The 18,315-nt window shown below is 45.3% G+C and overlaps 1 protein-coding gene across 1 annotated transcript in view; it reads right to left on the bottom strand.

Annotated features, from left to right (window-relative positions):
- The window catches only part of arrdc1b (arrestin domain containing 1b), a gene marked incomplete at both ends in the record, with an annotated part of 41,615 nt that extends 24,844 nt beyond the window's left edge, over window positions 1–16,771 (bottom strand). The window contains one exon of the mRNA XM_080018246.1: window positions 16,654–16,771. Coding sequence (XP_079874372.1) covers window positions 16,654–16,771 — 118 coding nt within the window. The remainder of the gene's footprint in view (window positions 1–16,653) is intronic.
- Window positions 16,772–18,315: the final 1,544 nt, after the last annotated feature.

The following is an 18,315-nucleotide window of genomic DNA, read 5'->3' as shown; positions in this document are numbered from 1 at the left end:
GGGTCAGCGCCGGGATGAGAAGTCACTGAGTTAGCTAATGACAACCGCTCTCTCTGAGCGGGTGGCGAAGCACAGTCGACCCGTTTCATTTGAGGGTCAAGTTGAGTGCTCGGCATCGGAATCGTTTCGATGGACCCAGTGTCAGGGGGAATAGCGTCGGCCGACCGGCGCGCACCAGGGTGGCCGCAGGACACGGTTCTCTCAATGCCGGAGGAATTTGAAAAAGCTCCTGATGCGCGTTGAAACGCCGGGTCTAGGTAGCGATGCGCTGAAACCGAGGCCGTCGTGAACGACATTCGCTTCGGCGGCCACGGCTTAAGCCGCCCGATCCCTCCTCCGGGGTCGAGGGCTCAGGCTGCGGACCACTTTTGTGGATATGATAACATGGCGCCTTCGGAGGTCAGCGGCCGGTTTCCCCGCGTTGCTCTCATTAGAAAAGACGGGAATATAATCCGATGCCGACCTTACGACCTTCATTAAATCTTTAAGCCCTGGAAACAATTAGTCCTTCTCACCTTCCTTTCGCCTCCTTGTGTTTGGCTTTGAGCGTCTCCCGGTGAGGCTCGAGCACAAAGGGCGCCTGATCTTGCGATCCATTGCAAACGGCCGGCGGGGCGGCCATAACGGCAGTTGGGATAGGTTGCCCTTAAAGCCCGGCTTAGAAGGCTTTGTCACAGGAAATGCAAGCGACCAGTCACCTGGAGCGCCACTTCCATCGACCTACTTTACACAATGAAACAGATGATCTCGATCTCAAAACTTCGATTTTTACATGAATTTTCTCTGTTCTTGTCCTGCCATTGAACATCTATCTGTGTGTGTGTGTGTGTGTGTGTGTGTGTGTGTGTGTGTGTGCTTGTGGGTGTGTGCGTGCATGTGTGTGTCTGTAAGAGGCTGAACTTTAGGGGGGGTTAGATCATGTACCTGGCCAGAAAGTAGGTAATGTTCTCCCTCTTATTATGATGTCATCATTATGCCACACATTTCAACACTGTGCTGGTTCGTTCGGCAACATTCTGACCTTGATGAATGAAAATGTTTTCCCAAACCTGAACTGCTCACGGGAGGAATACACAGTGTTTGAAACAAATTGTATTTCCATGGTTAGAACATCAGAACCAGCCTGTGATGCGTCATGCGGTAGCTGATATCATGTGGTAGCCTATGATGTCATGTGGTAGCCTATGATGTCATGTGGTAGCCTATGATAGCGTGTGGTAGCCTATGATGTCAAATGGTAGCCTATGATGTCACATGGTAACCTATGATGTCATGTGGTAGCCTATGATGTCACATGGCAGCCTATGATGTAATGTGGTAGCCTGGTAGCTGGTGATGTCAAATGGTTGCCTCTGTTATCATATGGTAGGCTATGATGCCACATGGTAGCCTAAGATGTCACATGGTAGCAGGTGATGTCACTTGGTAGCCTATGATGTCCTGTGGTAGCCTACGATGTCATGTGGTAGCCTATGATGCCACATGGTAGCCTAAGATGTCCCATGGTCACAGGTGATGTCACATGGTCGTCTATGACATCATGTGTTAGTCTATGATGTCACATGGCAACTTACAATGTTATATGGTAGCCTATGTAGTCAAATGGTGGCCTATGCTGTCACGTGGTGTCCTATGATGTCACATGGAGGTCTATGATGTCACATGGTAGCCTATATCTGAATTTTTTCGATGTTTCAATTGCTGTAGAGATTCTCTAGTTGTAGCTTCGTCATGGAGTGTTATCAGGATTGATTTCTGAAACATGAATCGTTTGCTGAGTCCTAAGTGATCCATGAAAATCCATAAACATCATTGTGAGTATTTTGAGGCAATTCTATTTTTCCCCCAGTGTAACGTGTTCAGAGCACGCACAGCGTAAAAAAAAACAGGATTTTACCCGACGTTGACCGTTTCAACCCTCAAGTGATGAAACCTTTTAACCGCAGTTATTGAGAAAGCGACAACCGGATGAATGCCAAGGGGCGCGGCCGTCCTCGACCCCGTAATGCGGCTCAAAGTTGTCGAACCGCGGCCGCCGGCGCCTGAGAACCAAGCCTCCTCTGAGACCGCCGGGGCGACGCGGTTGCCAGAGAGACGGGAGGTCGGCGCTGACGGCGGCGTCTGGGCCCTCCGCCCGCCGGAGCATCTGTCTGGGATGAGGACAATGACTGAGTGCCAGGCGCTCCAGGGGCACGCACGCCAGCCGCCCTTTGCCCGGTTATCTCCGGTGCACAAATGCACCCGGGTGTGTCTGAGGGGGGAATTGTGTAGAAAATTTTTTTTTTTAAATATATGTATACAGTATATACTGTACATATACATGTAATAGAGAATGTGAATCGACGAGATGAAGGGCGAAGCCGTAACGAGGCAGACGCACTTTGTGTCAGAGCTCCAGCTTAAGATGGAATAAATTAAGCCTCTCTGGGAGATCCTCCAGCCACCGCTGTAGTTTCTCCAAAACGCACGACGCGTCCGCGCACAGACGCACAGAGATAGACGGCGGGACCGGCAGGCGGACGGACGGGCAGACAGACAGATTTAGAATTGCCCAGAGTGCCCAGCGGCACACCCGCGCGACAGTGCTCAGAGACAGACGCCGCGTGCGCCACGTGAGGGGGACGGTGTGACATTCCAGGGGCCGCTCAAGTGCGCCAGCCGACGAGACAGTTTCTTCCGCCCCGCCCATTTGTGACCTGATAAACCTTTTTTTAGTAAGGAAGTACGACCGAGCAGGAAAGGGAAAAACAAACGTTGTTTTGACGAGGCTTCCTGTCAGGAGGGAGGCCCCGCCCACGGACGCTTGTGTTGATTTGAATCACATTCAGCGATAACAGGGTACAGTCAAAAAAAGGCCATTCAAACATCTGCCACCGGGAGACGTTGACAGACACGTCAGAGGCGACAGGGAAGCAACGTTTTGTTTCCACGCGGCAACTGTGTCAAGTCAAGTTACGTCCCTAACGCCCCAAACGCACAGCGTAGTTATTATAGGTCCAGTCAAACAAATAGATCGGAATTGCACGAGGTATTGGCTGATACCTATGCATTTGCACTCAGAATTGGTATTGATAGCAGTAATGACCACAAAGGGCATTGGCGCACGCCTTCATTTGCCGCCTTATCTGATCGTCTCTGGAAGCTGCAGCGGTTGTTGTGAAATGCAAAATTCTACTGAAAACAACTGGTTGATCGTCAGCTGACAGCCGGACGGACCAGCTTGACGACAATTCACAGGCACGGAACTCTGAACACTATGCCCAACACACCGGAGCGCATGGAGGCGTGAGAAATGTTTAGCAGCTATTCTACATTTTAGAGGGGGAATATAAAAACAGAACTCAGCCTCATCTCATGAGTTATTTAAAAAAATATAAAAATAAAATAAAAAACATTGCACATTTCACACAACTTCCAGAGTGTGAATCTGTTGCTGTTCGTTTTTGAGGTTTATTGCCAACATTCCGTTTATTGTTTTCATTTTTGTCCGATTTTTACCAATCTTTTAATTATCTTTAGATTCATTTTTCTGGTTCACTTCCGGCTTTATTTAATTGGTTATTCGTATATAACCAATTTTTGCCTTTTATTTTATTTAATTTTCTTTTTATATGTTTTCATTTCCTGTAATTTTTCCTTTTATTTTCTGCAAATTTTTATTTTCTATTTCTTTTAATTCTTGTTTTTTTGTTAATTATTTTTAAGGACATATTTGTTGTTTATCATTAGGTTCAGTGTATACTGCCATATTTTTTTTGTGGATAGTTGACTGTTATGTCTTATTGTATATTTTCAAAAGTTTTTATCGCTACCTAGACCCGATGTTTCAACGCGCATCAGGAGCTTTTTCAATTGTCATATCTATTTTTTCTTTGTTAAATTGTTTTATCCGATTGGTTTTATTATTATTATTATTATTATTATTATTGTTGTTGTTGTTGTTGTTGTTGCTATTATTATTATTATTATTATCATTCTTCTTCTTCTTCTTCTTATTATTGCCTATTTGAAGTGAGCTGCTCTGATGCTGTAATTTCAATAAATTCATTTTAATAACGTATCTATCTATAATGGCGGTCCTTCCAGGTGTTTTCCGCATGACTGTTATCAGGTCAGGTCTGTAGGTCACACCACAGTTTCTTGATAGCAGCACACACCTTGACAGGCGTCTTCAAGCGCCGAACGGATGTTCTAAGGCTTTCGTTTTTTTGTCAAGCGGGCAAAAAACGCAAGAGCGTAGAGCTGCAGAACATCCTCTCTACAGCACATGAGCGTCAGCAAACCACTCAACCGTTTTTTTTCTTTACCTTCTTCTTGCTTTTCAAGGGGAAGTCAGAGAGATTCTTAGGAAGAGGAACTCGTCAGCTGATATTCAAACACACACTTGTGACGTGAATTGCTGGAGGTGACTTTGCACTTATCTGTGTGTATGCGTGTGTGTGTGTGCACGCGCTGAATCCTCCTTATTTAGACAACAGGCCATCAGGGGTGGATAATGGAGTGCTGGTTATTGAGGTGCAGGATTGTTATCTACATGACCGAGGCCCTGTCCACACGTATATGCGTATCATTTTGAAAACATAGTATTTACTATGCGTTTTGGCCTCCCGTCCACCCGGAAACATCCTTTTTAGGAACTGAAAACAAAGCCCTTGGCCTTCCACAGAGGGTATTTCCCAAAGCTCTGTTTTCCGTCTATTGGTGCGGACTAAGTACGAACGACGTCGGCGCCTCGACCTGCGTCGGGTGGCTACGAGCGTCGGCCGACGCCCGCCGTGCCTCCATTAAAAGTCGCAATACGGTGCTGTGTCTGAATATTATAAGGAAGCTCAATATGCCACATGCGCCTAACGTCCTTCTGGAACGTTTGACGCGCGGGGGGGGGGTTATGACGTGTAATCGCCCCCTGCAGGCCCTGGCGTGCTGCTCTAGGAATATCTTTTGGCGAGGTACAAGTGGTTTGAGTGGTACACGACGGTAACAGAGCGACCGTGACGGAGAGGTTTTCCTTCGACACCGTCGGCGTGGACAGGATGTCGCCCTCGAGCGGGTAGACGGGACGGCTGGTTACGGAGATCAGAGGATTCTTGTCTGCGTGACTAAGACTACAGAGGGGGGAGAGGGGGCAGGCGGTGGCAGGGCTTCCCAGATCCCAGCAGATAACCCGCCAGGGCGCAGCGGGCACTGACTCATCCTCCGCAGGCGGATCGGTTTCAAGTAGCGACCCATTCGGTCTGGGGCCTCTCACAGCAACAAAAACATGCCGACGTTCTTCAAGGGCCGCGGCAAAAAAGACAAACGGGGGCTTGAGCTCGGTTAGCGAGCAGCGCACGCCTCTCTGCATGTTGTATTAGTTGGCGTTTCCGGCTTTTCGGAAAAGGAGATGACGAATACAAAGTGAGGCGAAATTGAATCGCCTGGGGGAGATCCTTTTTTTTGCGGTTTCTCACCACGTCGTTGACGTTTTCCGAAAACCCAAAACCAGAGACAGTGTTAGAAATGTATGTGATGTCAACCGGCTCGAACTCAATTTGACGCCTGTCACGGTCCTGTAAAATGCTCTACCACTTGAAAGCATCACGCGTCCCTCATACACACTTTTCCTCCGCACCGTTCGATAACATCGAGGGCCCGCTTTACACCCAATACGACATATGACGAGAGAAAAAAGAGTCCGTTCGCTCCTACGGAGAGTCCCACTCGGAACGGAATTTCCACGTCTGCTCGAGGCACCGGGATGTCTTCACATTGTCCAGTGCACGCGACAAGGTTCTTTCCGGCACTACGCCCGAAAGGCTCCGTCGGTAAAGCTTTTTTTATTTTTGTTTTTATTGGAACTGGTCTCAGTTAATAAGTCGCGTCGATCAAATAACGTGACCAAACTACCCAATGTTGAAGGTGGAAAGACAAGCTCTCCAGTTTTCCCCGACGGTATTTTGGGCCGCGAAACCGAGACTGGGGAGGGGGGGGTGGGGTCTGATTGTCGGTCGTGAGTACCAACGTGATGTGAATGCGGCTTTAGCTTTGGCTCTCTGAATGTTTTCGTGAAAAGTGGGTTCGACAAACCTATGGGGCGCGGCGGACAATTCTGTCTCTGAGAACCGCATTCAAAAGGTGCCCGTCAGGTCCAAGGTGGGGGGGCCTGGTGGGAACACGTGTGATTTCGGGTCCTCCTTCCCCTCCCCTGCCGCTTCCCTTATCGGTGCACCGCGGGGCCATGACCCCGGGGCGCACATCCAGACACTTCCACTCTCGGACATGACTGACAGAGGAGAAAGGCAGCTCCCAAAATCAATCGTGTCTCTGCGGGAGAGATCACCCCGAGGGACTCATCCGGTTCTATCTTTGTTTTGTTTTTTTTCATGTCTATTTTTGTCATATCTTCGACAGGGCGGGGGGCGACACGAGCAAAATGATCAATATTACGATATTTTTGACGAACACCCGGACATTGATGAACATAAAAAAGGCAGAGCGCCACAGCGTAAAAAACGCGGACGGATGAAGAAACGGGAACAAATATTATATGGAGGAGATTGAAATCTAGATCGTAATTTCAATCTCCCGCTTCATTACCCTCGATACGACGTATGGTAAGAGTCACAAACTTAGCGAAACAAGAACAAGACATGTTTGGGGCTTTGGGGCTCGGGTCAAAAATTGCAGTTTCAGGTTTAGAGATTTGTTTTACGGCAAATTTTAACCCTTCGATTCCACGTTTATTGATGATAATGTGAGCAGAGGGGGTATTCTGAGGTTTCCTTTTCGAGGGCGACCTGCAGACCGGCGTACCCCGTGGAGTCACGTGCGGTTAAGTGATTAAGTGAGCAATTTGATCTGAGAATTTTTTTCCATTCATTTTTTTTTGTTTTAACTACAGCTGGACTCATTTTTGTCACGCAGTTACATAAACCACGCCCCCCCCACCTGAAAACCGCACACTGCAAACGAACTGGAAAGCGACGCCACGTGGGGGAGACGGGATGGGGCGGGCGCAAGAGACGCTCCGAGTGTGTGTTTCATTTTGGACGTCGATTTATTTCCCAGTTTCCGACTCGTATGAAGCGAAAAAAAAACGTGACCATGACGACCTCAAGTCGCGGCGGATCCTGTCCTGGTCGCTAGGGAGTGGGACGGGCCTTTATTTCGTAAAAAATAAATTTTTTAAATACAAAATAGTGAATCCTAAGCGCAGTACTTCACCAACCCAAGCCCTGTAGGTGTGAAACGAACCACCTGACCTGCTGACTGACCGCGCCCTGCTACTGCGTTGTGCCGTTTTGATTTTATCGTATTTTTTTATTTGCTTGCTTATGGATCTTACTGTGAGTAAACAATATATATCATTCATATGCCATTGTTTAGTTTTTGTTATCATTTGTCTGCTGGATTTCAAACCGACAAAGAAACCATTTGGGGACAGTTTTCATGTGTATCTTCTGTCGCCGGGATGTATGTGGGCGCAGCGTCGCTCGCAGCAAGGCACCAAAACACAAACAGCGACTGAAACCCAATCGCCACCCGTGGAAACTGAAGCCACAGGTCTTATGTAAACAGGACTGGCCGTCTGTTGGCTTCCACGCCTGTGCACATACTTACACACACACACGCACGCGAACACACGCACACGCACACGCACACACACACACACACACACACACACACACACACACACACACACACACACACACACACACAGAAAGGCTTTGGCTTGATTCCATCAAATCTACTGGGTATGGGGCAGGATCTCACGATTCCATTGGATTTCCAAGGCCCACGATACAATTCTATATGGATATTTTCACATTGTAAACATACCGTACAGAGAATTTCTCCCGCCTTTTCAGCGTGTGCATGTGACTTGCACTACAGGAATATTTTACCGAAGAATTTTGCTCCAATACAGAAATCTATTATTTAGATTCATTTGCGACGACGGTGGTAGTTCACTTCAGCCGGAGCAAAATGGCCGCAGAACGTCCATAAACATAGTCTTGAAATTACAAATTTTCAATGCACTTCAGAAATCAAAACAAAAGAATTGAATCGTATCGCCCAGTGACGTGGCATAATCTGTGTGTCACATTAAATTCAAAATTTTTTTAAATTTTTTTTTTATCGGACTCCCTCCAACGCACTCTGAATACATAGTCCAAGCGACTGTTTGATGAATCCTGCCTCAGCGCTAAGCGTTCCAAACCGCCACTCCCACAGCTCCCACAGCTCCCACCTGCGCATTCCCCTGAGAAAACCCTTCTGTTTCGGCAGCGTTAGCCTTGGACCCCCCCCCACTTGATAACAAGACCATCAGCGGGTGCATCAAAAAAAAAACACAGAGCAGGTGCCGGATAAAGACACCAAAACCGAGATAGGAGACAGGTAAGCTGACGTGTTTGACTTTTTGGTGACCTCGGTGAACCTTTGGTCAAAGGTTGTGTTTGCGGACGCATTAGAGCCAACTAATGCAATTCCATTGTAGCCTGAAGTATTAAATTCAAGCCCCATTATCAGATCGCTCGGGAGTTAATCAGGGCCCTTCGCGATGGCAGTCCCCGAAAGGACGCCGCGGCCACTGCCTCATACTATTACTGTATGTATTGTAGCTCGGTGTGGGGCGGCGATTCTCTCAATCCATTTCAAAAGGTCCTGATGCTGATCACTCAGACTGAAAGTTAAACTTTTTTTTGAGTTGTCACAGTAAAGTCCTGCAGTTTTCTGAACCCGAAGTTAGAATATTTTCGCCAGTGACATAGGGCCGGGCGACACATCGGTATCATATCGATATCGGGAACGGGAGTCGCAGGTAGATTGAGGCAACATGAGGATTTATTGACCAATTCAATATATTCAATCGAGGAGGTTTGCAAAACAAGTGCAGGGGGAAAGTTAAAAAAAAATAACTCAAGGTGATATGATAAAAACTAAAAATGAGGTCAAAAGAACTTTAACAGGCGTTAACTTAGAGACAACTAGACACACCAAACAGACCTGACCAAACCAAACAGGAGGGAACATATATAGGGAAATGGCCAAACAAAAAGAGACACAAGAGGGTTGGAAGAAATATCAGAAACAAGAATGACTATCTATAAATATGATAGAATAAGGGACTAAATAACACAAGAGCACATGTTTAAATGACTGCAAAATAAATACCAAAACACTCATCTATAAAGAGAGATTGTTATTATTAAAGGAAATACTAAATAAACCATCCCCCCATGAGGTTGAACTGGGTGGACTCCTCCACGTCTCTCAGCCCTGCAGCTGTGGAGGTTCTTGTCCTTCAACAAATTCAAATACCGGCAAAAATATGCAAAAAATGATGCATGTTATATGAGATATTGTCTGGTGAAAAAATGTTGGTTATCATGAATAATTCAATGTCGTCTCGAAGGCTACACGACAGTCCAACGAAAAACTGTTTTTCCAAATCTGTTCCAGCTGCTCTCATCAATATCTCTACCTTGGTCACAGCATCCACATGGATAATCAAATATTCTCAAATATTGCAAATGTCTAATGAAAGCACCGACAGTCGCCCCCAAAACGTCATCAAATCATCGATATCGGGGCGAAATCGGACGTCTCTCCAAGCCGCAGTACAACCCGTCGCCACGCAGACATTCCTGTGCGTCGTCAGACGATAAGGCGCCAGGCCGGAGCCGGGGGCCTCCCAGGATGCCAAACGGACCGGACGACGCCTGCACAACCGCTCGCATCTGTAAGTCGTCGTCCCCCGAAAACACAAGTGCACGGAGCCACAGTCGGGCGGCGCTGCGGTCGTGGGCTGAGATTCACGATTCAAGATTGAAGAGGTTTATTCACATACATATACAGTACATACGTTCATACATATATGCAGTGAAATGTCTTTGCAACGCACCCGGTGATTATGCACAATACTTACTAAACCGAACATAATATCTAACCTAATTCCTACCTAGCAACTAACTGAAACAAACTGATTCCTAAAACATAATGCAGTTAGTGAATAGAATAATAAAAATAAATAAAATATAATTAAAATTAAATAAGACTCAAAAAGAGAATACAAAGTGGGGGTACAACATAGAAGGGAATAGAGTTGTGTATATGGGATAGGCCATTTTTATATACAGATATGTGCAGTTATGGTTTGGTATGGTATGGTAGGGTAATAGTAATGACTGATTCCATAAGATGTGGTAAGATAGCATTTCGTTGATGCCGCCCCAAAAAGGTGAAATTGACGAGTTTCGGCAGATCGGGGGGGAGTCAGAGAACCTACTGTACACTAAATCCACAACATATACTACTAATAAGCAGTCCAACTGTAAAAATAAAACAAGTACTATTTAATGCTCATTAAAAACAGCTCAAGAATGTAAGAGAGGAGGGTTTTTGTTTTTTTGGAAATATGCAATAGCGGTGATCAGTCAACAGGATAAACTGAAATGCTGATCAACGGCATTTGGTTGTCGATCAAAGCCAAGAGCACGTAGGTAGCTGAGCCCTGCACTTACGACTCCCTTTCAGCAGCGCTCCATTTGTGGACTAATCAATGGAAATACAGTCTAATGGGTCCCATCAATAATGGAGTGGGCTCCTGATTCTCTCCATTTTTCATCTCCTACACATCTCTCTCTCTCTCTCTCTCTCTCTCTCTCTCTCTCTCTCTCTCCCCCTGCAAATCGATATCTTGTTTGTGCCGGTATTTATTTTGGGTTTCCCTTCTTTTCGGGGTTTCCTTTCCTTTTCTCCCTCAGTAACTAACATACACAATTAAAATGACAGGCGACTGTTGTTGTCGACTAAAAATAACACAGGGAATCCTGGCAATATAGAGGAGGCGGAGCCGGTCTTGTCAGACAACTTGACGGCTCCACGCGCTTCCACGCCCTTTTTTGGCCGGCCTTTTTACAGTAAGCAGCCGGTCCCTCCTTCCCTACCCGCTTTGCTTCCTGCTTTGCTTCCTGCTTGTTTGCTGCGTTGCTGCGCTCCCTCTACCTCCCCTGCATCCACCCGTTCTGTTAAACGAGGAATCAAATGACGCAAAATACAATAAAGATCATTTTAAAGTAAATCTAAGTGCCTGTCAGAAATATGGTTGTCATATTGATATTTGGTCCCCGGCCGTAGTCCTGCCCTGACGTAGAAGACCGCCCCGGTGCCTTGTAATGGGGATCCTGGCCTGGTCGTGACACAGCGATGGAGGCTGGTCTGCGTGTCTTTTGGGGACGGGCGGTCACCGGGTGCACCGTGGTCCAAGAGGGCTCGGCGGCCCCTGCGGGGGACCCTCCATCACGCACGCTGAGAGCGGGAGGGAAGTCGGAAAACGTCTCCGAGAGGACACATTCTCAGGTCGCCCGCAGGCCATAACAAGCAAGAGAAACACGATTATTACTCCGTCGTCCCCCCCCCCCCCTCTCTCCCTCTCTCCCTCTCTCTCTCTCTTGTCTGTCGATCTGCATCCTGTCTGCAGCTCCCTTTCAGTCGCTCTCTCTTTGCCGCAGACGGCGAGGGGGGTGAACGCCTCTTGAGCGTGGTCAAACGTTCCGTTTGCTTTTGAGACGGCGGCCTGGGTTTCCGATTCAAACACCCTGCCAAATGTCGGCGTGGACGCTCCGCCCGAGTATAGGACAGGTTGACGTTACATTGTCCGCTCAGCGTTTGTATTCACTGGATACAGGAAGTGACCCTGTAGGAAACACCCCGTTATTCATCGTTTTTATTAGATTAGGATTGTGTAATGTCCTTTTATCTGATTGCTGATGCGGAATAGAGAGTATTTTGCAAGTCCCGTCCTCTAAACCAGGGGTTTATCAAAGCGGGGTCCGGGGATCCCCCAGGAGGTCCTTCGAGAGGTCCCAGGGGGTCCCCGGCAAAACGATCAATAGTTTAAAGTCGACCGTTATTTCATTTGCGAGACATTAGAGCGCCGGTAGAGAACGTGCAATAACGGCCGCGGGGGTCCTAGTTTCAATGTTACCTTCCGACCGTAACTATAAAAAAATAAAAATGAATGAGGATCTCCAACAGTGAAAATCTTCTCAGATTCGGGGTCCCGGAGTCGCAACGTTTTCAAATGGGGGGGTTACCAAACGAGGAATCCTTGATGTGATATAAATAAGCCACTACCACTACATGTATGTTTTAAATCCTCATCCATTGACTTATTTATCTGACAAAAAGCTCACAGGTGTAAAGACGAGTAAACGCCTTCCTGTTTTCTGGTCCCGGTTTCACATTTCCCAGTCAGAATGACATGATAAACACCACCGCCGGCAGAGAGGAAGGAGCCGCGACCCGTTAACTGCGTTAAGATAATTGAAACCTTTTAGCCTGATGGGGTCGTTCTTCACATAACGGCCCCGACGCTTTCAACAAGCGCCATCGACGAGCGCGTGAAGGCAGAAGAAGAAGGGGGAGAAGGAGGAGGCGAAGGAGGAGGAGCGGCGGGAGGCGATGGGTGATGGACGCCCGCGCCCGGCGCTTCTCTCGGCTCAGACCTCGATGCATCACGCCGCCTCAAGGACCTGACGTCTCATAAACCACGCCGTTTTTTAACACGTCCGACACGCGACCTTTAAGTCGGCGTCTCGTTTCTGACATCATTGTGTGCCTGTTCCACATTTCTGCCGAGGCTTTTAAGGTGGCAGGGCTGTGCCATATGCGAATAGTATCGACTAGACAGAGACTAGATATCAGTATCACCCAGCCGCATAAGGTGGTTGTTCGTGTTTTTGTTAAGGTAGCAGGCCTATAATAATGACGTTCTGACGTCATTGTGTGCCTGTTCCACATTTCTGCTGAGGCTTTTAAGGTGGTAGGGCTGTGCCATATGCGAACAGTATCGACTAGATAGAGACTAGGTATCAGTATCGCCCAGCCAGTATAAGGTGTTCATTCGTGTTTTTGTTAAGGAAGCAGGTCTATTATAACAATGTCGGCAATGTTTCCACAATTGTATTGTATTTGATCATTGGGTACATGCTTGGAAAAACCCAACAAACAAAACTGGAAAAAATAATAATAATTAACTTGATATTACATTTTGTCAGTATCGCCCAGTCCTAGAAAGGTGATCATTCGTATATTTGTTTAGAAAGCAGGCCTATCATAACAAAAAATTAAATTAAAATTAATCTGTTTAATAAGATTACAATATTAGTAGTAGCATAGATACTGTACATCTTTTGGGGGTTTGTTTGGTTTTTTATATTTTTTTTATTTTGGCCTACTTTACGTTACATGGCAACAGAATGCACCACAGACTCCCACCGACGCATCCCACCGCTGCTGGTCTGTAATCTGATATTACAGCCTTTGTGTGTCAGTGGAGCATTGAAACAATCTTATCGCTCTTCTTTTCTCCTCCATGAATGCATGAAATTGTTATTTTTTTTCCACATTGAAGGACTTTCTCACAAGGCATATGTTTATCATTAGGTTTAGTGCATGTCGCCATATTTCATTGTGTACAGTTAACCCTCAGGTTTATTGTATATTTTCACGTTTCCATACAATAACATTTTCTTTTTTAAACTTCTATTGTATTACTTTGTTTCTTTTTAGCACCTTTTTTGAGGCGAGCTGTTGAGACAATTGCAATTTCAGGGATGAATGTGGTACTACGCCTGTCTATCTACCGAAGAAAAAAAAAAAGACCTTAATGACCCGGCTTAAAAAAAACTAATCTACATCAAGAGCAGAAAGCAGGTGGAGTAGAGTTGCACGACATCCGAAAATGCACCAGCGTGACCTTAACAAGGTAACGCGGCACGCTGGCGTTTTTTGACCTCTGGTGAAACACAATCTGCTCAGGGTCAGGCCACACGTTCGGAAGATTAAACCCACTGACCGTGCTCACTCAACGAGGGGACGTCAGGCATCGTACGCGATATGACGCCAGATAGCGGGCGTGGCCATCACAGGGAAGGAGGAGAAACACTGGAAGGGGCCGTCGCCCACGGCAATGTTTCCACAACTCTGACCTGGAAATGTTTAGCTTCCCCGGTGGAATCGATGGGGTGTCTGTGGGAATCTATGGGAGTGCACGGGAATCAATGGGAGTCTATGGGAATCCATGGGAGTCCATAGGAGTGCATGGGAATCAGTGGGAATCTATGTTTTTTTTTCAAGCACTCAATGCGTCACCTTTTCCAAACGGTAGATTCTTACATCAAACAATGCACGGTTGGAGCATCAGAATCAGAATCTGTTCATTTGCATTTCTACACATCGAGGGATTTGTTGTGGTAAAGATCGGTGCATTGCCGAACAACTTTGACACGTTGCATTATAAAAAAAGAATGAGCAGTCTGAGAAAAATGGAATAAGAATAGTCAAATATACAAAGAAAATTTGCTGAACAGACAGTTTGCAAAATAAACATCAAAAAAAAATGCACAAAAAAAATGCCACTTTGAGAAAAATAAAACAAAAAATAACAGCAAGCATAAAAATAACAGCCAAATACAAAAAAAAAAAAAAGAACAGAAAAGTTCAAAGAAAAGTAGCCAAAGTATAAAATATACAGAATATACAAAAAAGTCATTGTATGGTTTAGTTAGGTGAAGTTAATTTCAGGATAAGTTACTGTCAGATATAAAGGCAACAGCAGGGATGAATACTGCTTGGTAATGACGGGGATTTCCGATAACTGTTTTCCTCAGTGATAGTTTTGATAAATGGTGTTTTTTTCGGGGGTTTTTTTGTATGTTACGTGGTCCATGCTATGGTTGTGAACCTGCTCCACGCACGCTGACCCTGAACCCTCTCAGCCCCTTTTATTATCACAGGAATCTCTTCAAGGATCGCTGCCATACAATACATTCTTTGTGCACCTCCATGGTAACCCGACAAGCTGCTCCCCACCTTGGTCACCTACTACGCCCTCTCTCTCTCTCTCTCTCTCTCTCTCTCTCTCTCTCTCTCTCTCTCTCTCTCTCTCTCTTTCTCTCTCTCTCTCTCTCTCTCTGGTTTTCCCCCAATCAGTATTCATGTAATTCTGTGGTAAATGCACACAAACTTAACACACAAACCAAACAGTCTCAGTCCGCTACGGTTTGCACCATCTTATCTTAAAACCCGTTGGGTTATTTAAAGTGGTAATCCGTGATATTGTCTGGATTCCAGTTTGTTTCAGAAAATGTTACCAATTAACTGTGATGCAGACATAGTCAAAAACTCGACATATTACGATTAACCAAAATCCCGGCGGATATCCGATATCTCATATCACGATATCGATATTACATCGATAAATCGCCCACCGCACCACCAATAGAAACAGCCCATGCACATGCATACACAGATATATTGGATGTCTGTTTCTTATAAACGACCAGCTAAAGAAACTTTAAAGGCAGATTTGTCAAAAAAAAAAAAAAAAAACACCTGCTGCCACGCTTTTCTGAGCCAAACTCAGGGGAATACAGCTGAGCGAGGAGAAAACCACAGATCGCACAGTTTCTACTGGACAGGATGGATGGATGGACGCTGGTTTCAATTTCTTCTTGCTTTATCTCGGACCCCGCCGCCAACAATGCGAGCAGCATGTAGAGGAGGAGCGCATGCACAACGCAAATACATTGAATGTCTGTTTCTTATAAAGTACCAGATGGAAAAACATAGGTTGAATATCAAATACGGGATTTTCTTTTTTTGGGGGGGGACAAAATAATCTCACGGATTACCACTTAAAAAACCAGGCGGATCAGTGAAATCACACCTGTTGTTAGGATGTTTTTAGAACCCATTTCACGGAGCCGTATTTCAGTGAGGTACGAAACCAAAGACTAAACAGCACATACTGAACTCATGCTGAACAGGATGGAGGACGCCGGTTTCAAATTCTCTGTGCATTGTCTCCTTGCAAGGCGGACCCCGCCACCAACAATGCGAGCAGCATCCAGTATAGAGGAGCACATGCATCACGCAAATACATTGAATGTCCGTGAAGTATCAGCTCTGTATGTAAGAGGGATTTTTTTAAACAAAATAATCTCGTGGGTTACCACTATTATTATTATTATTATTATTATTATTATATACCCTAACCCTATATACAGTTGAGGGAGGTGGAAACCACCGATTGTGCATATTATAATGAACAGGATGCTGGTTTGACAAGCGACGACCTGTAAAACCCCTGGAACCAGCAGCAACAGCAGCAGCACCAGCAGCGTGTACCGCCACCGTGTCGTGTGGAAATGCCACCCCGAGCTCCGGGTCTCCGGAGCGGCACGGACCGCGGACCGCGTCACGATCCGCCCGGTGCGACGCGGTACCGCGGAGCGCGGACACACGGGAAGACGCGCAGCGGACGGAGTTGCTGCACCGCACACGGGTGTTTTATTGAGGGAGATTTAATAATAATTAAAAAAAAAAAAGATACTGCAGGTTGGAAATTGAAGCACATAACATACAACAGGGGGCACACACACAGACCCTCTATACACAGTCGCGTGTACGGGCGTCCAACAGGGGGATCATATAGACCTCCTGTTGCACGCCCTACCCACTGATAGCACAGTTAAAATAATAATAATAACAATAACAATAACAATAACAATAATAATAATAATAATAATAATAATAATAAATTAATAGAACATTATTTTGGGGGGAGTTTAATGAAAGTTGCTGATCCCAAAACCGAACCCTCACCTTTGTACGGCAGCGAGTTGCCGGTTCGAATCCTCACCGTCCCGCTGATGGCCTCTCCGGGGCTGTAAACCACCTTGTTGTTGCTGAAAGTCACGTCAAACTCCTGCAGTTTGCCCATGGCGTCCGTTACTAACGGAATACCGCCTCGTCTGTGCGAGCGCTGCGTCCGCTGTGGCTGTGTGTGTGTGTGTGTGTGTGTGTGTGTGTGTGTGTGTGTGTGTGTGTGTGTGTGTGTGTGTGTGTGTGTGTGTGTGTGTGTGTGTGTGTGTGCGCGCGTGCGCGTGTGTGCGCGCGTGTGTGCGCGCGCCACGCCACGCCCCGCCCCGCGTCGCGCGCCAGCGCGCTCACCTGCCGTAAACTCCGCTCCACGCCCCCTAGGAATTGTGACGTCATCAAGGCGCATCATCGCTCCAAAATATTGGAGAAGTGGGAGAGAGAGCAGTTCATACCATTTAGACATGCATGCATTTATTTTTATTATCGATACTAATAAGAATTGAAATGGCAAACGATACTAATACTAATACTACGACTACTTCTACTATGACTACTACGACTAATTTGTCGTGTGACAAATAAAGATTCTTCTCTTCTCTTCTTCTAATAATAATACTATTATTATTATTACTATTAATAATAATAATAATAATAATAATAATAATAATAACAACCTTTATTTGTAGAGGATCTTTCATACACAACATGCAAATAAATGTGCTAAACATTATAGAAGACAATCAAATAGCAGTAGTAATAATAATAACAATATGTTTTTGTTATTATTATTATTATTGTTATTGTTATTTATTATTATTATTATTATTATTATTATTATTATTATTATTATTATTAGGGGTCCATCCCGTAGGATCTTAATTATTCTCTGAAGTGTTCGGGCTAAAAGTGTCTGGAATAAAACGACCACTGCAGAAACGGACACGGTTGAGGTGTCGTTAGAACCGGAATGTCGCAGACATCTCGTGGTTCAAGTTTCATCCAAATCGATCAACACACGGCGCGGAAAACAGTGAAAAATAGACTAAATTTGACCCAAAGTGGGCAAACTTTGGTGCATCACCAACACTTAATGATATGAACCTTTGGTTTTATTTGAGCTTCATAACAGTACATTGTTCAGCAGTTGTTGACTCATTAGTTTGTAATTTCACACGCAGTAAAATTCACCAGAATACAGGAAATTAAGTCTTTGGAACTAAAATGGGAAAATTGGGAAACTGTAATGCTTACCACACACGACTAAATGAACCCTATGCAGCTATATTTATTGTATTGACCCTGTATATTTATTATTATTATTATTATTATTATTATTATTATTATTATTATTATTATAATTATTCATTAACAACAACAACCTTATTCAATCTTACATGAATAACAATAGGAATAAGAATAGAGTAAAGAAAAAAGCAACCAAGAAAAAACGCATTTTATAAAAATTTATAAAATATTATAATATGCTATATTATATAATATATTATCTAATATTTCAGTTTTGGTCATCAATTTAGACTGAGACACTGAAGGATCACGGATCATTCCTCAGCGAATGATTTTTCAATCCTCATTTCTCCCGAATTATTGATCCAAGTATCGGTCCCGAACTCCTCCGACAAATTCTCCACCGGCCGTCAAATGGTC

The sequence above is a fragment of the Zeus faber genome (genome assembly GCF_960531495.2).
Source record: "Zeus faber genome assembly, chromosome: 17".
NCBI lineage: Eukaryota > Metazoa > Chordata > Actinopteri > Zeiformes > Zeidae > Zeus > Zeus faber.
This window is presented reverse-complemented; position numbering and strand designations above follow the sequence as displayed.